The sequence below is a fragment of the Chiroxiphia lanceolata genome, chromosome 2, assembly GCF_009829145.1.
Source record: "Chiroxiphia lanceolata isolate bChiLan1 chromosome 2, bChiLan1.pri, whole genome shotgun sequence".
Classification (NCBI taxonomy): domain Eukaryota; kingdom Metazoa; phylum Chordata; class Aves; order Passeriformes; family Pipridae; genus Chiroxiphia; species Chiroxiphia lanceolata.
The window spans coordinates 29,024,113-29,050,192 of NC_045638.1; the positions used below are offsets into that span (position 1 = coordinate 29,024,113).

At 40.8% G+C, this 26,080-nt stretch overlaps 1 protein-coding gene across 8 annotated transcripts in view; it reads left to right on the forward strand.

The window, feature by feature from the left end:
• Positions 1 to 26,080, forward strand: part of FHL2 (four and a half LIM domains 2) — a 60,234-nt gene that overhangs the window by 20,402 nt on the left and 13,752 nt on the right. For 4 of the 8 annotated variants that reach the window (XM_032680915.1, XM_032680916.1, XM_032680919.1 and 1 more), the window contains one exon: positions 24,597 to 24,776. In XM_032680915.1, coding sequence (XP_032536806.1) covers positions 24,621 to 24,776 — 156 coding nt within the window. In that variant the 5' untranslated portion in view covers positions 24,597 to 24,620. Of the gene's footprint in view, positions 1 to 13,192; positions 13,374 to 21,979; positions 22,034 to 24,596; positions 24,777 to 26,080 lie in introns of those variants that run through there. The other 4 variants (XM_032680914.1, XM_032680921.1, XM_032680917.1 and 1 more) reach the window with 4 other exon arrangements.

Consider the following 26,080-nt stretch of genomic DNA (forward strand, 5'->3'; position numbering starts at 1 on the left):
AATTAAACAAAAAGATCCAAAGGCTATTTACAAAGTGAACTCATTCTAAAGGCAGTCTTTCCAACAATAATACCTAGCATTTGAAAATATGATTAATGGATGAATAACTTTACTTTTTCCCTTCCAAACAGCAAGCCATCAGAACAAGGCAGACCTTTGACTGCAGCTGGCAAGAGGCTGGGAGGGGGCAGACTCATTCAAATGCTTCTGTAATACAGAAAATGTAAAAGGCTATTTTATAAGGAAGAAAACCAGAGAAGAAAGTGAATGTGAATACTAACTAGGGGGTGAAATCCTGGCCCCACAGCTATCAATAGGAGTTTTCCCAGAAACATCCACTAATTTTAGCAAAACTCAGATCTATTTCTTTTCCTTCTAATCTACTTGTGTAGATTTGCACCACCAATGTGTGGTTTAACATTTTTTCTTACCATTTTTCCTTTTTTTTGTAGCTCTGTATTGTCTAACCAAAGCACAGACACTCTGACACAATTGTTTTTCAGTGAGATGAATGATTATTGACTGCAATATTTTATCTTCAGCATTATGTCACAGTGTACAGTTTCATGCTGATAAATCTCAGGCTGTTTCAACAATGTTCATCATCTAACACTGATTAGCTTTGAGAAGCATAGGTCATATTACACAAAATCCTAGTTTTTCTAAAAGCTGTTGGAGCAATTTTGCCTGATTTTGCTCAACTCCCTCTGACAAACATGGAAGGAAGACTACCACAAACATTTCAAAGGGATCCATTGACTTCATAAAACTCAAAATGTTTCTGCTGCAGGTTGATTTACCGGCTACTGTTAAGACATACCACCAAGAAGCAGTGAAACTGAAAGAGATGGAAGAAAAAATATTTTCCCTCAGTCTCACTTCATATTTTCAGTAATTTTTTTTTTTTACAAAGCCAGTTTTACAGGTTCTCTTTTGTATTTTTTTTTCTGCTATGTCTGTGGAACTTCCATACCACAACAAATTAGAGGAAAACTTTCCTTTAAAAAAAGAAAATAAGTATACTATGAAACCACTTTATCATGAGAATAGAATGGGCTCTTATATGGGGACAGAAGTTGTTTCATACATTTCATAAACAAAGCTAGTGGGCTTCCAGATCACCATATTCCCTGTCAAGCTTAATAGATTTTCACCAAAGCCTCCCTAGAAATTTGCATGGAGGGAAATAGACAGCATTGACTAGTGCTCCTTTCTAGTAGTCTGTGGCTCCGGAAGCAAAGCCCAGCACTCACAGAGATTACCACATGAAACCAGAAATACCTGCAATCCACAGATGCCACTACACAGAAACCCATTATTCAGTTACTCAGCCCATATTTTAAATGCTGGGTAACCTAATTTCCTATGCATGATTTCCATTGCAACACATTCCACAGCCTCCAGTGTTGGGTGTAGAAGGTAGCAGGACACTCAAGGCTTAGAACACTAATTCTAATATGAAGAGAGAGATACAACATGGCACTTTTGGTGCAGAACAACAGAAAAAACAAAGATCTTAGAATAAACTCTGCTGTACAACTACACTGTGTGAGCCTTGACCCAGGAATTTGTGTGAGCACAGGTTAAACACATTGTGTGTTATGCACTTGTATGACCTGCATTTCACATTAAGTATTTCTTCTCTCAACATCTTAACATCTTTTTAGGACAGAAAAAATAGCACATTTTCCTAATTCAGAAAGGAGAAGTAAGGGCCAGATCTGAGGGCAGACTCAGGTGCTGAAGTGTGTTTCAGATTGGCAGACAGAGACCAAACTCAGGACTGCAGTGACCCAGGACTCCAAGGAATAAGTCTTGGAGAGACACTCTCCCCTTTCTTCCTTTCATGTGCCTTGAAGACCCTCTAGCCAGCATAAGTGATGTTGTGTCCAGTTCTACTCAATTAAACATCAAGGACTACAGTGGCTGAATTCAGGTATGGAATTCTACCTGGACATACATGCCATGATTTAGCTGTCCAAAGTCAGGTATTCATCTGAATTAGACAGCTGGATTCCCTCTAAATTCAGTGGGGAAAAGAAAAGCACACTTATGGGGTAATTCATGTTATCTGCAACAGGTGTCTCACAAATCACTCTTCACAAACACCTCTCTCCATCCACTGTAGCAGGATCGTGGGTGGCTTGTTTGGGTCAGCTAATATTTGGTCAGTTAAAATAAGGTGAGATGGCTGCCAGGTTATTTGCAAAGGTTACACAAAGCATTTTATTGATTAAGGAACAGATTTGTTGACCAGCAAACTCTCCTTTCTACTTTTATGAACCATGATGCTTAGTGATGTAGACTCTCTATAATAAGAACCAGGTCATGCTTACTTCTCATCTTTCTCCTTGGTAATTATTACTTCTTGTATCAATATTCCTGTATATTGATGTGTTTTGGGGTGTTGTCTGGAGATTCATGAGATGAACCAAGGCTACTCTGGTGCTATAGAGATTCTTGAAAGTCTGCTTTCAGGTCCAACCCGGGACTCAGAACACAGACAAAGCAAATCAGACGAATGGAAAGTGTTTCTGGTGGAAACAACTACCCCTATAGGAAGTGGAAATATTTTGTGACGAATTTTTCCTCACTTGGTGGGGCTGTAACAGAGAGTGACAGTATGCAGAAATGACTTTGCCATCTCAAAATGAAAGGGTGTGAAAGAGTTTGTTCACTTTGGACCACCTTCTGTAGTGTTTTGGCTAGCACAAACTGCAGGTATTAGATGCAATTGGGGAAGTCAAAGGGACCAGAGGAATGGGTGATGGGGTCACCCTGAGAAGATCACCCTGACATTGGCACAAGAAGTTTGCAGTGTGCAAGGGCAGTTTGTTCATCCACCTTTTCTTCTCAGCAGCTCTCACTTTGTTTCCAGTGGCAAGACGAACACACAGGGGTGGTGTGTCTGGGCCACCCACTCCTACCGCTATGAGCAGGAGCACCCAGCTTGTATGTTGGGCATCACCTGTGGCCATGCATGGTCTTTGCTTTGTCCTAGGCTTTTCTCCCCTCGTTATCATTACTTCTTGTATCATTACTTCTTAGTGGAGTCTGCCACTCCTTGTAGTTGACTGCTTTTGGCAATGGTTCCCTAATTTGTTGAATGAGAGAAGCTGAGTTGATGTGGACCTTGCACATGAAGGGCATGGGGACATCCAGATTATCATGCCTGGAAGTTTGCAGGTGACACCAAGCTGAGTGGTGAGGTTGACACACACCTGAAGGACAGGATGCCATCCATAGGGACCTGGGCAAATTCAAGAAGAAGAGGGCCAATGGGAATTTCAGGAGCTTTAACAAGACCAAGTACAAGGTACTGCACCTGGATGCATCTGCCAGTATCAATACAGGCTAGGGATGAACAGATCAAGAGCAGCCCTGCTGAGAAGGACTTTGGGGTGCTGGTGTGTGAGAGGTGGGACATGACCTGGTAATGTGGGCTTGCAGCCCAGAAAATTGATCACGTCCTGGGCTGCATCAAAAGCAGTGTAACCAGCAGGTCGAGGGAGATGATTCTGTCCCTCTTCTCTGCTCTGGTGAGACACCACCTGGAGCACTGCAGCCAGCTCTGGGGGCCCCAGCACAGGAAATACATGGATCTGTTGGAGCGAGCCCAGTGGAGTGCCACCAAGATGATTAGAGGGCTGGAGCACCTCTGCTGTGAGGAAAGGCTGAGAGAATTGGAATTGTTAAGCCTGGAGAAAAGAAGGTTTTGGGGTGACTTAATTGTGGCCTTCCAGTACCCGAAGGGAGCCTACAAGAAATATGGAGAGGAACTTTTTGCAAGGGCATGTAGTGACAGGACAGGGCAGAATTGCTTCAAACTGAGAGTGGTTTAGATTACATGTTAGGAAGAAATTCTTTACTATGAGGGGGATGAGATACAGGAACAGGTTGCCCAGTTGTGGATAACCTCACTGAGAGTGTTCAAGGCCAAGTTGGATGGGGCTCTGAGCAACTTGGTCTAGTGGAAGGTGGTCCCGCCCATGGCTGAGGGCTTGGAACAAGATGATCTTTTAGGTCCTTTCCAACCCAAAACATTCTGTGATTCTATGTTCTATGATTTGTGACCAGAATCTTATCTTGGATACCTGCTCAAGTACCTACAGCCATGCCTCCTTTCTGCCTTTTCCCCGTGTTTACTAATGCAAAGGTAGGGTGGATATGCAGCTTACTAAAGGAAATGGCAGACAGCTCTGGGTCCGAGGCATACTCACACAGAAAGCCATCAGGAGAAGCAGAGTGAGCATGCCTGTAGAAGTGCTGTAGGCAGCCAAGCAGACCAGTCTGCCTTCCTCACGTCTTCCTCTGCCCTCCCCTGCAAGTTAAGTTCCTGCTGCCAACCAGTGCTGTGTCTGCTGCCAGACAAGCCAGCCCCTTCCGCACATTTTTTTCTGGACATCCAAGTCCTAGAAACCCCCCGTTGCAAATGAGGGGTCTGGATTCCTGGACATCCTTCTGGATATAAGGAAGAGTCAGCATCACTGTGGGCAGGCCCTTCAGGGATCAGCCAGCCAAATGGACACTGCTCAGCCATTTAAAGCATTTGCATTATAGCAACCCATCAAGGACTCACTAGACTTTATGGTTAAACATTAGGGATAAACAAAAGGACTAGCACTGCTTCATAATGTGGTTCTGACTCCTCTCTAACGATTCAGAAAAATTACTTATCTTCCAGCATTAGACACATTATATCCAAGACAAGCCATTTTTTACTCAAAACATTTGAATTTCATTCACATTAAGACAGCAACTCCACTAGACAGCCATGTGGATATAAACTTGGCAGGGACAAACAAAATCCATAAGTCTATCAGACTGACAATGGATGGTATATTTTTTCAGCTCTATGGGAATTGTTAGATATGAAATTCACATCAGCAACCAAATGATTACTTTAATCCTATTATTTAAAGGGCATGAGCAGTTATAGGGTTCAAAGTAAGCACAGGCCAAAGAGGATCAACAGCAAGGACTCTGCTTCGGAGTGCGCAATCTAAGCTCATATATTCAGTCATAATATATGTCTGAGCCTACGTCTCAGACCCTCTCAGTTTATCTGTAGTATATACAAACAGTAGTTGAGAAGAAAAATAATTGTTGCCATACAGAAGGATCTTTCTGCAAAATCGGATGTCCCCAGTCGTATTCAGATTGGAGAGGGGGACTGTTTCTACTTACATCAAAATATTATGAGTCTGAAGTGATCTAGGAAGTGATTTGCAACTATCTGTATGTTTTTGAATGCTAGGCAAGTTGAAGAGTTTGAGGAATGATAGGGCCAACAGATAACCAGTCCTTGAGGAAGAGATAGCTGCAACAGAAAAGGCTAAGTGCTCTTTTTTTTTTGTTCCTGTGTTCACTGTGAGGAACTTGGAAAGCTTCCTTCAGTGGAATGCTTCCTTATGGGGATCATCAGAGGATCTATTTCAAGCTGAAGCATCTGTAGAAGAGGTATGGAACAAATTAAAAAAATGAATAGGAAGAAAATGTTAGAACCAGATGGTGCTCACCCAACAGATCTAAAGGGACTGAAGGATGGATTAGCTGAAATAATAACAGTGCATGGCCTTTTATTTAAAACAGACTCAAAACTGAGCACCTGAATGTATCCAATACAGTGTCAGCCTTTTTAAATGGTTCCAAGAGAAACCAGGAGAAATAGAGCCTGGTAAGACAGATAAATTTAGTAGAAATCACTGTGCAGGATAGAGCGGATGTGTAAATATGATACATTGGAGAAATTCAATACAGCTAGGTAAAGAGAAATCACGCTCTGCAAATCCATCGTGTTTCTCTAAGACAATAAGCAGCATGGAGATACAGGAGACCTTTGGTTGACAGCATCTTCTTATTTGTCCTTTTCCATGTACTCAATAAGGGCCCTCACCATACACCCTTAAAAACATTTACTCAGTAACATGGTAAGAGGGAAAATATTTGCATGTATTACATAAAATCAATTGAAAGATAAACAGGCAGATTTTACAGTAAAAAGATTAATAGAAGATAATTAGTGGAAATTCTTCTAAGACTGAGGAAAAAAAGGATCTTAGGCGACAGGATGAGTGGGCACTGGAACAGCATCTTAAACTGAATGTAGATAACCATAAAACAGTGAATGTGGGGGGAAATCTAACTTTAGCTATAAAGTAATGGTTCTGAGATGTCTACCTGGGTGTAAAATTTAGAGGTTATATAGGTCTACAAAAAAACCCCAAACAAATGCAAACTGGTCAAAAGCAGCCAAAAAGCAAACTGAATGTTAAAGTTTAGGTCATATAATCTAAAAAAGTAAATAGTCATATTGGAAAAAGTTTGAGGAGGAATGATGAAACACAGAGAATAGCTTTCACACAGACTGAATAGGTAGACTGGTACTCTTCAGCCTAGGAGAGAGATGGCTGAGGGGAGTTATGATAAAAATAGACAAAGACATTAACAGCCTGTAGCACATGAATAAAGATCAGTTGCTCATTATCTCTCCAAAGGTAAGACCTAGGAGGCCTCAGACAAAACTAGTGGGTAATATGCTTGAAATTAACACAAGGAAGATGGTTTTTCAACAACACAGAATAGGGCTACCTGTAGCAGGAATCTGTGAATTTCCTTACAGGGAATCAGGAGGGAACTGTGCAAGTGATATCACTTCGTGAAAGTGATATTCAGTATGAATACTGCCTCCAGGTTGAGAAATCCCCAACCCAAAAGTTCTTGTAGGCTGGCACAATATTGTGAAGAAATATCATTACATTCTCTTCTCACATTCTTCCCAAGACATTTCTGAGTCCCCAAGAGCAGCATAACAAATTGGAGGAGCCCTTCTGTTCAATGATTCTCATATTGCCATGGTGTGATCTGAATAACTACAAATTACAGGTTGTTCCTGGCACTATTAATCCTTTACAGGCATGAACACTTTACAGGTATGAAAACTTTACTCTGAACCAACCTCCTTCATCCCCTCTTTCTCTCCCTCCTTCGTTTTACATCCCTGTTTGAGCAAAAAAACTTATGCTCATTCGACTTTGAAAGTTGTGGAGCCCTAATGTTAATCCTTACAGGCAAATCAGACAAAGATTTGCCAGGGATGAGTTAGACATTGTCACTTCTGTCTCGGAAGTTACTTAGGTAGGTTCTTGAGGTGTCTGCCAACTGTTCACTTTCTCAAACCTATCTTTTCTCAGAAGCTCCCATAAAGTGGCTGCCTCATAAAGTGGAATGGCAATTTCAAATGTTGCTGTTGGCTATTTCAAGAGGGTCATAATAGATATCAGGAATTGAGACAGAAAAAGCGCTCAGGTGAGCAGAAGGAAATTATTCATACAGAAGTAACATTTTGGAGAAGCCACAAGCAGTGGGGCAGTGGGAGGGGGAGGATTATGGAAAGGGGATTTCACCTAAAACACTGAAGGGTTCTGCTGGGAACACCACTGGGAATATAAGCTATTTGGTATAGAATAACAAGTCTCTCATCCTATGAGAAACACAGAGTGATTAGTTGTTTTGAACAATCACAGTGTGTTTGTTTCATGTGTCTGGAACAAGGAATGATAAATCATGAGTTTACTGAAATTAATAAATCTGAAATTAAGAGTTAGTATTTGCCAATTCAGAAGAACAGCAATTAGTGCAGCCTCTGTAGCAATTTGACATCCCAGGTTCCATCTGAATGGGTAGGAAACCCAAAATACTCTGCTTATCTGTCATATTCAGGCCCCACATAACAGTTAAGTTGAATTCAGAGGAAAGGGAAGAAGCAACAGCTTCTCGGCATAGGTCTCCCCATTATCATCATTTAGTCATCATTCCTAAAGACTGCTTGCCTCTTGTTGGAGGTTGTCTCTCTCTGTTCCAAAGTGCTTCCAAAGACATGCCACCAAAGTCCCTGTCCCTGGTTACAGATGAACATACTATGGAGCTGAGGGGTTTAAAGAACACTTAGAATCCAAAGAATTGTGCAGATGGCAAAGATCCAAATGCTTCACTCTACTTTCCTTAAAAGTAGAGGCACCATCTGTTCCTCTGTGAGGGAAAGAAGGAGAAAGAATGGTAGAGAAAGTAGGGGGGGAAATTGTTGTCTTCCACTCTCTTTGTTACAGCTCTTCCTTATTTCTTCTTCGCTCAGTCAGCAGCCTGGTGAGGGCTGTTCAGGGTGGCTGCCTTACAGCTACTGCTTGGGGAATTTTTTGATGGGCTGCCTTTATCCTGCAATGGATTTTATGGCTTTTCTTTAATCCATGAGGACGTGGGATGGATCTTCTGATGGTGCCTCTTGTCCAGTGAAGGACCTGTCAGTCCTGTAACAAGTTGCCTCAGCTTTCCAAGCTGTTGAAAACCTAACTATTAACAAGAAGAATTTTCCTTAGCAGATATCGGTTCCTTTAAACCCTGCATTGCTCCTTGAGGCTTCCTTGGGTGTGTTGTCTGCTCCTTTGAAGCACCACTACTCTTCGTCTCTGTGATCATGTTCCTCTGCTCGTCAGTGTCAACAGCTCTTTGTCTGCTCAGCTGGGAGAGGGGAAAGCAGCAGGGACACAGCTGCCTGGGTCATCTGTTGCAAACCCTCTCCACATTTCACTTGTCCACAGAGAAAGGGGCATAGAAGCAACTACAATGACACTGCCAGACCACATATTGACCAGTGTCTCACTGCCACATTCACCTTGGGACACCTTTTTTGGGGGATAGATTTCTCTGAATGAAACTAGGGCTAGCTCCATAGAAGGTCCAGACTAAATTTGAAGACTGAATGAAATCTTTGTCCAAACTGACCATAATGGTCTAAAATGCTTTCAGCTCCATCCCATATCACTCTATTACAGAAACACACTTGGGTATGAGTCTGTATCATCTGTGTTATAACATAGCATTACATTATCCTTCTAAAGATAACTTTTCCCATACATAATCAGAAGATCTTCAAAGATACTGAACCATAGCATTTAAATTACTGAAGAAAATCTTTTAACACTGTATGTGAAAACTATTCAGACATATTAAGAAAGAAAACATGGAAACACTTTTTTTCCAGATCAGATTGGAGTTTCTAAAACACTAATCTTTTCACATTGATTCAGGCTAAACATCCTCCCAAAAATCAAATAAGTCTTGCATCATCCCAAAGCAGAAAGACTTTCACTATCTGCCGTGACAGTGGTGGTTTTAATGGATTGTCCAAGGATGTCCGTAATTCCTCCATCAGAATCTGTAAAACCCTGATATTTCTTGCTTGCTGAGTATTTCTACTTGAGGATCAAGTTACCTAGGGGGAGAAAAGAAGATCAAAATATCGCAAAAAGCTTTGTGACCAGGAGTCTGAATTGAGAAAGAAAAATGTTGAAAATACCTTTTTATCCATTGCATATTCCTCATACACTTGGGGAAAACGATATATCTGTGAACATCTTATGAGAATGAAATTTCAGGAAGATTTAATATTGCCTGGCTGTTATTTTAGGTTTAATGAACTAAAATGCAACCCCTGCACAAGTCTATACTATTTCCTAAGTCATCATCATGGCTGGGCTTTGCGAACGAAGATTTGGGAAGGGCTCTACCCACGTTTGTTACAAGCGCGTTGGTGGCTAAAAAGGCCAATACAAGATAGACAAGTCCAGTTGCAAAAGGCACAGCAGAAAGACTCCTTAGGTGGTACATTCTGCAAGGCACGATTCTTTCTGCGTTGTCTTTTCTCCTAAGTAGTAGTGCCAAAAATAGCAGTTCTCCTAAATGCGTACTCTCATATTCAAACAAAGCTTGTGTTACACAGGTTCGAGTATCAGAAAGGGATTAGTTGAATTCCGATAAAGTAAATTAACAGTTTCCAGGATAAACTGGTGGCGTGAAGAATCAGTCAGTAGCTTAGCCACTTTATAAGTGTAGATTTCCACCTCCCCTGCTGTCTCAGAGACATTATATTTCTCCGTGTCTCAAACTGGCGGAAATAGTAATATTCCGCTTCTAGCTGTCCCTTTCCACTATTTTCCTTTGTTCGCTCTTTTCAGCCAGAAAAGAAGATAAGAGCTGAAATGATAGTTATTCCGGCATCAACTCAGTTGCTGAAATGAGACTTATGAATGGTTAGTAAAATCATTGAGAAGTCCTGCTATGAAAATTATACTTTTTCCATCTTTTTTTCCCATATGTGAGGTACAGCATCCTACATATAGAATTAAAGCTGCTAAACACACATACCACTGAAGAACAAGCAATATATGCTACATAAGTGCTATATACATGAGGAAAATATGAACTATATGATGTGTTTCTAATTCACAGGATTGTACCGAATGGTACTTGCACTTCCACCCTTAAATTTAACACACTATTGGAAACACTGCCCCCTGTTTTTATTGAATTGTCTCCTCTGAAGCCTTGAAGATGCCTGATCTGTGCTGGGTTAATCAGAGAAGCAATGAAGTAAAAATAAAATTATATACATATATATAAATAAAGAAGTGGGTGACATAATACATTTGCCAGTGAAAAAAGCCCCTGCCCTTTCCTTCCCATATCCCTGACAATTAAGAAAATTTGGGTTTCTCCCACCCACCCATCTCCATTGGATTTGATTCTTGTGGGAAATTGGTGGGGGGTGGTATGCTGCCAATCACTGATGAATATTTACTTGTGAGATAAAATGTGGAGTGAGCAGCTTTGGAACTCCTGAAGAAGGATAAGAGGTCACAGGTTCCCTTTACCTTCCCTAGTAGTATTTGATGGAGTCCATATATCTCATCATGGGATGAAGGAAGGTGCTGCCTGGTAACTCTCCCTCATTCCATTCACAGCTCCACGCAGTCTCAATGTGGCTGCTGAGAGTTAAGTCCTATAGTGAGCCCATAGATCATTGGGTTTTAAATTGGCAGAGGCTCCTCTGCTTTCAAGGAGTCAGAGATATTAGATTAAATCAGAAAAAAATTATTTTCCTGAAGTCAACCCATGACCTGCAACAGTTAAACTAAACCATTTCAGCTGAAGCCAGTATATATTTTAACTTGTAATTGTGGAATACTCTTGTCTTCTATGTGTACAGGTCATATCAAAAAATTTCTGTCAGAGTTGCTGCAGTAGCTGTCAGTGGACAGACAGAGAAGTGAAAATATCATGGAAATTGAAAAAATAATTAACACATTCAGAATATTTAATTTATTTAGAAGCATTGGAAACAAACTTACTCAAATAGCCTAAATCTAATTGCCATCAAGGCCCTTTTTTCTTCTTTATACACATTTTTAAACCAGAGCTGAGGTAAGAACTGCAACTAAGATGGAAATAAATTTCTATTATTATTGTCACTGTGCAATAGTTGACTCTAAAAGAAAGAAAATTCATGATGATGATGATGATGATAATGATGCACTAACTAGTCCTTTGTAAATTTGTCAACAACTCATATAGAATTTTGGCTGTCCTGAGCTTTATATTTAGAGACAGTGAAACTAAAGAACAGAAAGATGCAATGTCTTGTCCAAGGGCACCCAGCAAGTCAGTGATGGGGCTAGAAACCCAACCAGCAGCTCTCCCAAGATATAGGTGCAGCTCCAGTGGAGCTCGAGGGTTCACTGAAAATTGCTCACTGTCTGGTTTAATTCATCTTCCACTGCCACTGCAAATGCAAGGGACGAGTCAGGGACTCCCCCTGTGGCTGGGCAGTGCAGCAGCTTTGATTAAAAGGAGATTTAATTGCCATGGCATCCTTAATCCTATACGCCCATGGTCAGTCCTCCAGGGCATGATGCCTCTGTTTTGAAAATGCAACGGCAAAGGCTGAATCGACTGACAAACAGACCCATGGGCATTGCTGGTCATCAAAATTACTCACGTCTATTAAGGAGGTTTGGCTTCTGATAGAAAAACTAGGAATTGCCCTTCTCCACCATTTTATTCTGTCTGTGCTTTTCTAGATTTGGAGTATTACTGAGACCAACCATATACATTTCATCCCCATTCCAAATCTGATTACCATTTGGGTGCACAAGAGAACAGCAAGTACAGGTCATAGTTCTGGCATACATTTGTTTCTCAGGAAAAACCCTTAGCTAATCCATGTATACATCTCTACCACTGCCCAGACACGTGTCAGGACCTGGTGTCCAACACGAAAGGACACCGGACTACTTTGCATCTTCTGGATGCCAAACAACAACACTGTCTCTGGCTAATGTCCTTTATGTTTTTGTCCTTCTGATTTCCTTTAAGGTTGAAAGCATTCAAATTAAAGCACCTCCCTTTGGCAAGCACCGGTCATTACTGAAGAATTACCCTGAAATGCCACTCCACCCTACCCCTCAATCTACAGAGCAGACACCTCCCATGTGCTTCTGATTGAAATTCTTCCCTCTGGGAGGTTTCCCAGGACCCTCACTGTTTTGATTAACAGAATGTGTTTCTGGTAGGACGGCTGATAGATGAAATTGGATTTTGTAGCAGAAAAATTAGTTCCTGGTTATAGGAGGATTAATCGTTCCCCTCTCCTTAACATGTGCCCACTGGTAGGGCTCTCCGCTGGATACTGAGCATGTGCTGAGACAATCTGTTCCTTTGGCTTTCTCTTACACAAAGAGGTTTTTTCGTTTTGTTAATTTTCTTCTCTTTCTTTCTGATTACGGGGGAATCTGGAAAGAAAGAAGGGTGAAGAAAAAGTAGAATGGGCTCTGAATGCTCGTAAAGAAACACCTGCACACTTGCTCCTCGTAAAAACATGCACTGCTCCATGAAGGAGAAGAGACACAGCTTGCTTCACTCTTCTTTGGACAAGACACTAAGTCACAGCAGGCAAAATGACCAAAGGAAATAAAGCCTGGTACCAATTTCAACCAAAGACTTTATTCTTTCAGCCAGGTGAAGAGCCTTACAAATGTCTGGGCTTGAGTTGCTGTAAAACCTTTCCTTCTTTAAAGAGTGAGCCCTTGGATTCAGCAAACCCATGTTATTAATAAGCATCAGGGGTTTACAGAAACAAAGACTAGAGGAGGGGAGGGGGAGCCTTATTTTAGGAAGGGGGCCAAGAAAGACAAGATGTTTAGGAGGGGGAAGTATTGACACCCTTGGAATAGAGAAAGTGTCGAATGCCAGCTGCAGAGCGTCTAAAAGAATGAGTGTCTCCAATGCTTTTGTCTCCTTATATGGTAAAATGATAGAGAGGGGTTTCACTAGGCTGGGGAAGGCAGCAGCCTCTTTCCACACAACACTGACTGCAGAGCTGGAATCGGAAGAGCTGCTCTTCGCAGGCAGTAGAAAGCCCCAGCTGGCTGTACAGCTCTCTGCTGCAAGCAGGCCAGTGTGCTCTTTGCACATTTGTTAGTGGATGTGACCCCCTGTCCCTGGTCCAGGAGGTGACATTAGCTGCCCGCTACTGCTCTGTAAGTAAATATCCCTTTTTCCCCCTTCCCTCCCCACTACCCACAGAACATATATGTGAAGGTGTCGCTTTAAACAAAGGGTGCAGAGAGGAGGAGAGGGTTGTTTAACGCCCCAGTGGGTTGTTGGGGAGGGATGCAAGAAGGGAGATTGCCGGTCTCCCTTTCTTCTGAGTGCACGGGAGGGGTGCAAAGAGCAGAAAAAGACAAATTTCTTATCACAGCAATTACTGCTGCATGTCCGTCAGTAAAGTGACACATCAGCGAGCTGATGAGGCGCTGTGTCTTTTCATGTGTAACTATTTTTAATGACTGTATTGTGCTGCGTGTGTAATCCACTGGAGAGGTGATAAAAAGTAGAAGCTGAGGTCTTAGATTCCTTACACCTCTGTGCACACTACTGCTGCCGAGCTCAACAAAGGAGCATTTTTGTAGCAAGAGCAGATGCACATGAAACAAAGGTAGCCTTTCCTCTTTGCAGGCGAACACTGTGGACAGATTGTGTGTGGGAAAAATGGGGAGCCATCAGCATCATATTTCTCCTTTTTATGTGGAGAGAATAAATTAGAATACAGATCCTAATTAATAGCTCTGAATTCCTTCTTTTTGTGCTTCTCTTTGTGTGCATGTGTGTGCAGCCACAATAACCCAGGTCCTTACTGTATGCTAGTGTGGATTTCTCTGTGTACATAATAAAGGAAATACTAACTTTCATTGTCTGCATTAATGGCTGTTCTAAACTTTCTCCTTCCCCAAAGGCATGCGGCTTTTATTTAGTTGACCTGCATATTTCAGCTTTGCTGTGTACAGAGATACACACAGTCACAAGAAAGCAAATCTTTTAAAAATTATATACCAGCAAGTCAGTCAGTCTGTGATTGTTACTCCCCTGACTCCAATCTAGAGGTATATTAACTAAGATTGCTAATTGACATTGAGATTGCCAGGGTCAGTAGCTGTAACATTTTATTGATGGCTATGCATATTTATATGTTATCTTAAATGGGAATTGTGCTAAAAGAGACTAACATAAGGCTGTATGTTATTAGATATGCAAATGTATCCAAATATGAAGGAGTGCTACAATTAAGGTTGTCATTGGGTTTCTGCTACAAACCCTATTTTCATAATTTCATAAATTTATGGGACTCCCTGCTTTCTGCCCAAATCTTCTGTGCCTTTTGGCAGCCAGAGGGTAAACTCTGAAAATGATTGCTTTAGGCATTTGGATATTGCAGGTAAACAAAAAAATAGTATTTTTTTTTATTTTATAAAATTTTCTGGTTTTTGCATCTGTACATATACCTGGGAAAGGATGCATTCTAATGGTTACTCCTTCAATAGAGCCTGTGTGTATTCTTGACCACATTTGGAGAAAATTTAAAAAAAGGATATGAGTTGCTATATTGAAAACTCAGTTCCTAACAGGTCGTAGTTTCACTATCAAAACCAGAGCAGAGCACCAATAAAACTATCTTTTACCCTAGCCATAGCATAGATGATGATCTTTGGCTTGCAAGCCAACACGTGGTTGAGATGAGCAGGGTAGCCAAAAAGACACTAAATACCATTGTTGAGAAGTCAAATTTTTAAAAGTTACCTGGGGTTCCCACCTGACATCTCCATCTGGCTAGCACACCTGAGGCTGGAGGATGGACCAGTTCTTGTAGTCTTTTGAGAAAGCTTAGAAGATCAAGATGGCTAAAGCGCAGCGGTAGAATATACCTATTTTTGGTTCTCACCACTCTGCCAAATGTACTCCCATGGGAATCAGCAGTCCTACACATGCAAGCACCAAATAGTCACTTCCAGGTGGTTTGGATTTATAGGAAAATATCACTAGTTTTTGTGAGATCACTGTTATCTCATAGCAGTGTTTATACTGTGTCAGATATTGTTTGTCTATGTGAAGCTTCCATGAAGAGCATGTATTGGTGATTCCCAGCTGAAGTACAGATAATGATGTTTCCTACCTATGATTATACAGTTTCTTAACAAAGTCTAAAGATAGCACTTTCTCCAAAATCACATCTTTTCTGTCCATACAGACATCAGCTCTCCCAGATGGCACACCTTGCATTAGAAGAAAGATCAGACAACTCCTTTGATCACACACAACACAGTCTGCCAGAATCCCATCATGCTCTGAATGTCAGGAGCCAAAAAAACCCCCAAAGACTGGTGACAAAGTACAACTCCTACAATTACAAGGGTTAGTGACAGTTTTTGCTGCATTACACTGCAAATTCAAGCTTTCATCCCCAAAGAAAGGGATGAGGAGGGCTGCAAAGACCTATAGTCACATAAGTGACCCCCAGCTCAGTTCTCCAGGGCATTGAGCCAAGCAACGTCTTACCTGCTGACGTCCTCATCTCCTTGCCTTGCCTTTCCTTGCCTCACAGGGGTCAGGACATTCAGAGTTCAGGGAGCATTGGATAAGTGTTAACACCATTAGCCACAAACAATACCTGTTGCTGCTGGCCAGCACACTCACATTGTTTCAAGGTCCCTGTGGACCAGTTACATTCAGGTCTAAGTCTCATTTATGTTTCTCTGATGGATAAATCTGTCCTGAGCATCATCAGACAAACTCTGGATGGTGTAGTGTTGTAGGCAATCATCTTCCCTCACTTGGGTACTGCTTCAGAGATTAGGGGATCTCATAATTTGCATTTTGAGACTGATTAATTCTAATGGTGTAGTTTTAATGTTTCATTTACATATGCACAGTTATTTGTGATGCAGATTCACCCCAAGTGAGAGTGTGAAATGGCAGGGTGATGACAGGTTTCATGAAAATAAATCTTGGATACATTGACAGCCACTGAAGCATTAACATTTCAACAATATTAATTAGCTATGTATATAGACAGAATTTGATTAAAAACCACCAGACTCTTCTTTTAAGGATGATCACCAAAATACCCGTGCCAGGTGAAAAAGTTACAGTCCTAATTTTGTTCCTTTTCACATACCCTTCTCTATTATCTTGAATTATATTAATTAGTATGCTGAATGGCTACTACACATACAGTAATATGCTGTAAGAGGAACATAGGTGAGCATAACGCTGACATAAGCATATTTATCTCGACCTTTCACAGCAAATTTTCAACTTTAAAGTTGCAAATATATGAACCACACCAGACAAGGTCTAAGATATCACTTTTGATGGTGTGAGGTAGTTCTAGATCCTTGACGAGCACAGATATAAGGGCTTAAAGCCCATCACTCTTTACTTCATCTGCATAATAAAAGTAGTGAGTTGCATTTCCCTAGATGTATTTTGCCATTGTTTTGAAGCACTCTAGAGATTTAGAGCAAAAGTGTCTTCAGAGACTGGGATTTTGGCTGTGATGAATTCCACCCCTCTATACTATGCCATGCATCTCTCTGTGGTTTCAGTTTCTTCCTTCTTCAGTTAGAAAGGATCTTGCACACAAAAAGATCTCCTCTGTCCAAGTCCCCAGGCTCTCTGTGTCTTTCTTGTTTTCCTCTATCTCTCACACACCACAGGTACTTTGGCTCAACCTTAATAGATGATTTCTTTGCTCTCTGTGTCCAGTCTCCAGCCCCAAACCCCAAACAAATTGGACCAAACTGGTTTCACCCAGGTGCAGTCAATCTGTTTTGCCAAGATGTGCCCAGATGAATGGGTAAACCCCTAAGGTTTATGTAGCCTGTTTGTCATGATTGGAAGGCCAAGGGCATGGCAGCTGAGCAGAGAAGTGTGGATACCTCACAGCTCTGAGGCATCCACTGCTACAGTAGTTTTATAGGGCAGCTGTAAGAAGTACATTAACTGATCCTCCAAACCACCACGTGTCAATTATCTCAGGTAGGAGGGGGCTTTGTGGTCTTACTTCAGTAAACAGAACCAGAGGTGTTCTTCTAGAGGTCAGAACAAATAAAAAAGCATTCTTCTTCCACAGAGTCCTCTCAGATTTTCTTATATTCTTTCTATAAAGAAGGAAAACCAGAATATTTGGGACACTGTTCTGGTTTTTTGCCCTGGATAGTAGTGTGCAGGATTTCACAAATATAGGAGAATTTGGAAATGTCACTGCATGATAGCACATGGCATCTCTGGATATTTTTATCTTATGGTCTAATTTCTCTGAGATTAGTAGTGTTCTTGTCAATAAGAGAAAGTAATCTTTTTCTGGAAAAATAAACCTCCACCGGAGTGTAATGTCTGCAGACACTTAGCTTATACATTACTTATGCAGGGTAGGGCCAGAGATAATAATCAGATTTATTAATGTACTATTTTTCTCCTCTATCATTTTCTGTTATCTGCTTAAATATGCTTATTAGTAATATGAATTTTTATACTTACGTAATATCAAGTATTCTACCTTTCTCTTTGAGCAAGCTTTTGCTTATTCTGCAAAAGAAAGAAGGAAGACAGCAGTTTGAAAAGGCTTTAAAATAGAAAATAAGAACAAGCCTTTCTGCTTGAACAGAGCTCTTCCTTGTTGTGGTAGATTTAAGAGTCATGTTCCATGTTATTTCAATAGACTCCTTTTCTAATTGAAATGTGTGCAGGAAGGTTGGTAAGACGACACATCCTCCAGTCATTTCAGTGTCAGCCTGAGATAATCATAGTGTAAATTGTGTGGGGTAAACTTTCAAAGCATCTGTGCTCAGTTCTACTGTGGTATTTGTAGTTACTACCATTGGTGCTCATTCTACCACTGCTAGAATGACTAAATTGGAGCAGATCTTTATTGGCTGCCAAACACAATAAACTACACAGAAACCACAAGTAGAGTATTCCTTCTCCACTACTATAACAGGGATTACTTTAGCCAGATGCAGGAGGAACCTTAATACACAAGAAACATTTTCTATTTGGGGGTTTTTATTATTTATGTTAAGGAAAACAGTCTTAAATAGCACACTATCCACTTTCCAAGTCATGATAGGCTGACTGTGCAATCCAGACAGGAGCCAGGTATGCTTTGGTTATCTGCACATGTTAATACAGTCTGTCTGCTCAGAAAATTGCTCTAAAATACTTAAAAAGAGACATTGGAATGTTATACCATAGGCAAAATAAGTCAGCCATTTCCAAGGAAACTGAGTTCTTGGAAAAATCTGTGATTTTGAAGAATAAGTTGACTTTAAAAAGTCTATTAGAGATTAAACGTTTTTTAAAATAGCTTTTAAGAGTTGGTATCTAAAGGCCTGATCGAGATATTTAGGAAGAGGTCTATTTACTTGTGGCCTATTTTTATTTGGGTTTTTTTGTTGTTATTAGTACGATTTTTTTCAAATATCAAACCTGGCTTTTGCTGGGGAGCTTCTAAGAGATCTATGAATATCTACTCTGAGCTCAAAACTTTCAGAAACAGCAAGGAACACCTCTATAATTGGACTTCTACTATTCTAACCTTGACGTGGACACTGGTAAAGCAGCATGGGCTCGTTAACAGGGCTGTTCTGGGAGACCAATGACATAACATAAGTGCCTTGATTTCTTGAAGACAGGGCATCAAATTCTTTTGATGGGCTTACTTCAGGATTGCTCTTCCATAGCAGCAGCAAGAGAAAAACTCTTCTGCTTTCTTCTCACCTTAAAAATTTAGAAGAGAAGGAGTGCAAACACGTCTGCCTAAGCATCCCTGTCTCATTTACAAGCTAAGCATAAACTCCAGATCATGGGGAACAGGGTTACCCAACAATTTGTTCCATATAGTAGTCTTGCCTCCTCTTTTTAATGACCCACAAAAAGATGTTGGTATGAACAACATAGTAATAAGCTTCAGTGTTTCAATAACTTTGCAAATATTTTTTCTCTCTTCACTCAGAAAGGGTACCTTGACACAGCAGTGAAGCCACTGGCAGGGGCAGAGGGTCTATGGAAAGGAAGAGTGGCTGGCTGTGCTTTCTGCAGGATGAGTTGTGCATCACTTGCCTCCCATCACCTCGTTAGCTTTTGCATTGACCATCTTTAGCATAAGGAAGCAAATGTCCTTCTGTGGCCCATGGAGAGAGACTTGGCTTTTCTGGTTGACTCCCCATAACCAGGAGCCTGGTGCTGGGGGATCAGGGATACAGGCAACTTAAAGCAGCAACACCTGTCCTATGGCCAGTAAGACCTCCAAGCACTCAGATTCCCTTTGCTCTCCCTCTGCTCCATCATAAGTGTTCGTTGGCACTTATTCCATGAAGAAGAAGATAAGCCAGACCTGGACAGCTAAAGAAAGAGGGATAGCACCCCTTAATATGTTTTAGTAAATTTAAACACACAGGACTGCTCTGGGTGCCCATGATGTGCATCTACACCAGCTAACTTCCACACACTGAGGTTCAGATGGTTTATGACCATATGTAACTTTCCCACACACCTCTCACCAATACTACAGGAAAATGGTAATTTCTTCTTTTCCTAAAGTCAATCAAAAAGAAATAAAAATAGGTTTCCCCCTTCTCCCCTTGCATGGTCTTATGGACTGGTTTGGAAAAATGTGTAGGTCTTTGAAGAGTGGTTTGCTGTTGCTGCAATGAGATGATAGATAATGAGTGTGGCAAGAGCAGCTGAGTTACAGGAAAATAGTCAGCTCTTGCCAGAAAGACCAGCATAGTTTGAACTGCTAGTTCATAGTTGTAAATAAATCTTTGCAATTGAGCCTTTGGAATATCAACATAAATTATTTCCAAATGCTCTAGACCTGCATGGCTCATATCACTAAAGTTGCCAGACACAAATCTTCCTTTCTAAGGGGAAGGGAAATAAATAGATAGAAAGTTCTCCATGTGCACAGTTCTTCTGGAAAAATAGTCAAGTGGGAGAAATGTGTGTACATCTTGGAGGACCTTTTATTTCCTGTACAGGTGGTAACAGACTATTCTGCTCCAGGAGCACATGTAGAGCCCTAGTACTATTGACCTAATTGAGGTCAACAGCAAGTCCCCCTTTGGCATCTTACAGGGGCTTAATTCTGAATTCTGTGTCTCCAGATACCTTTACAAAAAGAGATCAGAACTTCGCTGAATAAACTAAACAACTCCTACATGTTTTACACAGTTTGCCTTGGCTTCTTTCTCTCTCTTGTGCATGTGCATCTGCACTTTCCAGTATTCAATACCCCATAAGAAGGGTTGAAATAAGAGATGGACAGAACATCACTTATTAGGCTTGCAGCCCCTATTTGAATAGTCAATAGTGTCACGGGATTGGGGAATGCTGGATGATTTCTTAATGACATGATGAGCCATAATTTTTATGAGGTAATATGATAACTTTAGCAATTACTGCTAGTAAAATGAGACTGAGCCAGCAGGGGAAGAAGACGAAAGAAACATAGATTTTAAGTCAATCTACTAATTTTTTGGTAATTTTCCTGCCAATTCTTACTCTTCCTGGAAGACACAGTGTGGGTAGTGCTAACATTTGGCATAAGCTGTAACTTTTCTTCTGGGCATGCAACAGAAAGCTCTTTTCCTTTTGAAGATGTATTTGTTATGACTGACGCTGCATGAGGGAGACTGCATGGCAGAAAAAAATCAATTTCTCCTTCATGATACTGTTAAGAGCAATCTGAAAAAGCATAAGTATAGAATGATTACTGCAATAAAATCTAAAGACCTTGTTGTACTACAAAGCGGTGTAATAACAATGAGCCTCTGGCCCACAAAACTTTACAGTCACTAAGTATGAAATACAAGAGGAAGAAACAGATCAATGGCAAGGAGATTGAATTGCCATTTGTGTCCATCCAGAACTATACAAGTCTTCTGGTTTGTTTTGTTTTGTTTTTTTTCATAAAGCCCAAAACAGCGCATAAAGACTGCACTAAGCTAAGCATGAGGGGGTTTTGTATAACAGGAGTCAATGGACTGTCAATGTAAAGGACCATATGTACAAAGTGACAGGCAAAATCATTGCTCAATATGATTTCACATTTATTCATTGTAAGACAACAGTGAAATAATTTGCTTGAAATTATTGCTAATATTTAGTAAATAGGGCCCATGATTACTTTACATTTAATTCTCTCTGGCGCAGAAAAAAACTTGCACAATATCCTCAAAATATCACACAATAGATCCTGAGATTCAATCCAAGGCCAGGACTTAAACAGCCTGGAATTTGGGATGCTTAATCCTGAATTCCAGCTTTCTGAATGAAACCACATGAACATGAATTCCTAACTTTAAGAGATACTGGATCCAAAATTGGTCCCGGATCAAATAAAGTTTCACGTAACTAAAATCAACATGCAGACCTTGGAAACTTTCCTTTCCTGTCTTTTGATTTCCCAAATCTCTGGAGCTGTTCTTCATATCCCATCCAGAGCTCTCCCTGTAGTGTCTTCAAAGAGTATAGTTCATCCCTAAATCTGTTTGGGACATAGAAATGAGGACTGCCTCTCCCTGCTCAGGGTGAGAGGGACAATCTACTGTGACAATCTTAGAGCACATTTAACAAAACTAGATGCCTTCCAGGATAGTGAGGCAAGTGCCCAGGTATTTTCTGAAATAAGGGCAGCGACTATTAAATAATTGTTAAATAAATTATTACACTATTATATAAATTATTAAATAAATATATTACATAATGCTTGCTTTTGCTCCCCTGAAAAGCACCTAGAAGACAATACAGCACTCAAGAAGGAACCTCCTGTGACCAAGAGATAGGAACATCCACCTCTAAGGTAATAGCCCTTCTTCCAGTCACAATGCACTTTGGCATCTTTGGATGAATATAGAAATGGTATAAACCTGTAAAGGAATCACACTCTCTGGTTTTTGCTTTTCCACATCTTCACTGAAAGAAATTTTTCACCCTTTGGTATCACACATCTAATTCGAGGCTAGAAAGAACTAATTCTGCAGAAAAGTGACAAATGCCAGTTCATAAGCAGTTTCTGCTCACACTTTATCTTAGCAATAATGCATATTAAATATACAACCAAATCCTATCATTCAGAAAAAAAATCTAATAAAATCTGATAAAAAGTACAGATTTCTGTCTTAAATACAAAATATTTGAAAAAAGCTGTCACTCCTCTCAAAATCTGTCATACATTTACATGTGCAACTGAGTGTACATTGGTCTGACTCCATTCATTTTGCTGAAATTACTCCATGAAGGAAATTAAGTCCTCTCTAGTTCTTTCATGGGCAAGTCCAAGCATGTTATATAGGTTAGGGGTGTAAACAGGTACAAAACAGAGAGCAAAATAAATCCACCATCATCTTTTAAATGTTGTGGTAATGACTGCAACTCTACTTCAAGAGGAGACTAACTTGCTGGAAGCAGTTGTTAAGGAAACGTCCCTCTCTACTGCCCCTGTTCTCTTGTCTTTGACTTCCATTGCAAGCTACTGCTGTTGGAGATGGGCTAGACGGGAGCTTTGGGTAGTCACTACACTTCTCTCTGCAGCATGTCTTCTTACCTTCTGTCTTTGTCTTATCAGTCCCTATGATCCTCTCTAGTCCTTAAGGACAAAGAGCACCTAAGGTACTCCCAGCTCCCCTTTGGGATAAGAAAGTTATTCAGTTCCTATAGCATCTTTAAGGTCAAAGCAGCTGGACTGCTACTCATTCTGGGTTGTCAGTAGAACAGATGACCAGTTGTCATGATTTTTCCTCCAAGCATATTTTGAGGTTTGGTAGTTTGCCTCTCCTTTTTCTTTAGTAGTTACTTGTAGTTCAAAAGACTTTCCAGCTAGGCCATCACTAACCTATGGCACACATCCCTCACCCCTCAAAACCACTCACCCCTCAGTCTGGGCTGGTCAATTCAGCAGTTGATCAACCGTTAGAAAAAAGCCAAACAAAAAAAGCTTTCTACCCATCAAAACAATATAAACTTGCCCATTCAGTCTGCCCTAAAATCCTAATCACATTTCAGCTATAGTGAATGGAAGATAACAATAAAAACTGAAATTCTGGAGAAGAACTCAGGATTTCAGAATGCCCTGTGGGTGGCTCCCACTACCAGAAGGATAGGACAAACTCCAGAATCCAGCAACCTGTGCCAAGAACACTAAGCAAGTAACAACTTTTTGTTTGAGAGCTGATATTGGCAAAAGGACTGCAGCTGCTGTAAATGTCACTTGTGTGTGAAAGACAGAGGTACCCACTTAAGCCAGTAGTACTCAAAATATTTAAGGATTTATGGATCAAATGTAGCTTAAAGAGGAGATGAGGCCTGGCAGGCAGTGAAAATCATGCAGTCCACATGGCATTCACTTTCCATTTGTGAAATTTCCTTTCCTAAGCAGGCAGCTACACCCTCTCCAGCTGTAACCTCCAAACAGATTTCAGGTGCAACAGGTTGCAACCCTCAGGTTAAGAAAGAAGCTGATGACTCTAATGAAACGCAAAATAAATTGTGGTTAATCAAAGGCATTTGTGTCATTGTTGCTTGTATGTGCATCCAGAAAATGATAGAGACATAAGACCTGAGGAGCAAACAGCAGTTGTTCCTAATTCAGATAAACTTAAACATCCTATGCAGTTTCTTCCACTTGCTTTTCCCCTTCCATAATCATTGTTTGACATTTGTCTGAGCCAGGGCATCTAGCTCCCACTTGTGTGCCAGTGCAGTTGGATAACTCATTCAGTTGCATCAGAGAAGAATGAGATACACAATCACAGGAGATATACCTCCTACTGTTAACAGTGCCTATAGTCTCATGCATGAGGAGAGATGCAGAGTTGGTGTTTGCCTGTAGGGGAACAATTTCCAGACACTGGCTTACTGAGTACGCAGAGAAGGAAGATGCAGAAGTACATAACAGTGGTGCCTGAGAGTGTGCGTTACTAAATCTACTAGCAATGAGAACCTTTGTCTTGCCTTATGCAGGAGATGTTGTTTCTGAAGATTAGCTGGCTCATCCTCCTAATGTACTTGGCTCCCTCCACCCCCTACAAAGACACCTTCTTGCTTTGGATCTATTGGTCAAATCCCCCTCACAAATCCCATGAGAATTCTTCAGACTCAAGGGTTACTCCTCCCTCTTGTCTCTAACACTAATTCTGGTGAGAGACAGATCAGTGGATGGCTGAAGTAGATGAGCTATTGTCATTGCCCTGCACTGTAGAATTTATAGTCCAGTTTCTTCCTATTGTGTTCATTTATTTTGACCAAAAGTCAGATTAAAACTGAGGTACAATGTGGTAAACAAGAATTGATAAACCTTTCCTGGTGGATTGGGTCAAGCGTAGCTCAGTCTGACATGTATGTGCCTGTTTCTGTCTTCGTGACAGGATAGCTGGACTCCAGATACCAATATGACTGAGCGCTTTGACTGCCACTACTGCAAAGAGTCCCTGTTTGGTAAGAAGTACATCCTGAAGGAGGACAGCCCCTATTGTGTGAAATGCTATGAAAATCTTTATTCCAATACCTGCGAGGAATGTAAAAAACCTATTGGCGCTGACTGCAAGGTATGCCAGATTTGTGTCTTGTTACAGAAATCTTGGTAGAGCAGCCTGGATACAGAGCTGAGACCTGGAAGGATCCAGATTAACAGCTACATAGGGGTTCTTTTTACTGGGAGAGCATAGTTTCTGGACCCCTGTATCTGCTTTTTAGCACTTCATTTGTCAAACCCTTCTTTACCAGGCATGGTAATAGAAATGCCTTCCTGCAAGGTATAAAATGATCTGATATAAGAAATTCTAAGTCATTAGGAGAGTCTGTCCTCAGGGCCAGCTGCGATCTGGAAGGGTGGTAGAAGCAGATTTTTCTTAACTTTGAGTCAGAGGGAGGGAAGCCACTGCTGGCTTTCCAGTGATTATAATTCTGTGGTCATCAAAGAGACAAGACACGCTCAAGAAAAAGTGCCAACTTGGGGACCACAAAATCTAGCTAATGCTGACCCACATAATAAATCAGATAGAGTTAGAAAAAAATAGCCTTTTAAATGATGATAAAGGAGTCTAACTAAAGGTTGGAAAGGACAGAAGAGACTCTGCTTGAGCTGTGCACTGCTGTACCACATGGAAACACCTGCCTGGTACAATAAGGTGTAACCACCTGCATTTCTTTTAAGACAACCAAAACAACCGGAGTTCATGCCAGTTTCACCCTGACTGAATGAAGATAGATGAGTCATCCAGTGAAGTGTCTGTTGGACTGCCACAGACTGACTCCATCCAATAGCCATCCTCCTTGCACAAAATTGACCTGTTCAAATTTGGGCAAGAGTTTCACTGACAGAGTGTGCTTGCAGTAGAATTGCAATTTGCATTGCATGACCATAGGATTCTTGACCGATACAAGGAGAACTGACATTTTATTTCCTCCATTGCTTATCTGCACCTCTAGAAGCACCAATTAATTCCTAATAGTGATACTACTACTCAATCACTAGTTCAGAGATACAAAAATATATGCTTACTCAGATTGGAAAAAATAAATGTTGCATGTCTTCCAAAGAGGTCTACCCCCCTCTATTGGCAAATCAGTGGGAAAGTCCCTTTCAGAAACTTTAGAAAGGTGAGAATGTTTCATCATCAAGACAGGGAACTGGCAATAGTCTGTAAAGGGGTATAAAATTGCCAGCTTTCCTACAGCTCATAAATATTCAGATTAGAGAAGAGATACAGCTGGCCTGTCCTGACCTGAAAAAGCAAAATATTTTTGTCCCATTCCAGAATGTGCTTTTGTTTTAAGGTCTCTTTCTAATCCCCTGAGAAGATATTTCCATGTGTTGATATTCAAGAATTTAAAAACTTGGACTGGCTTC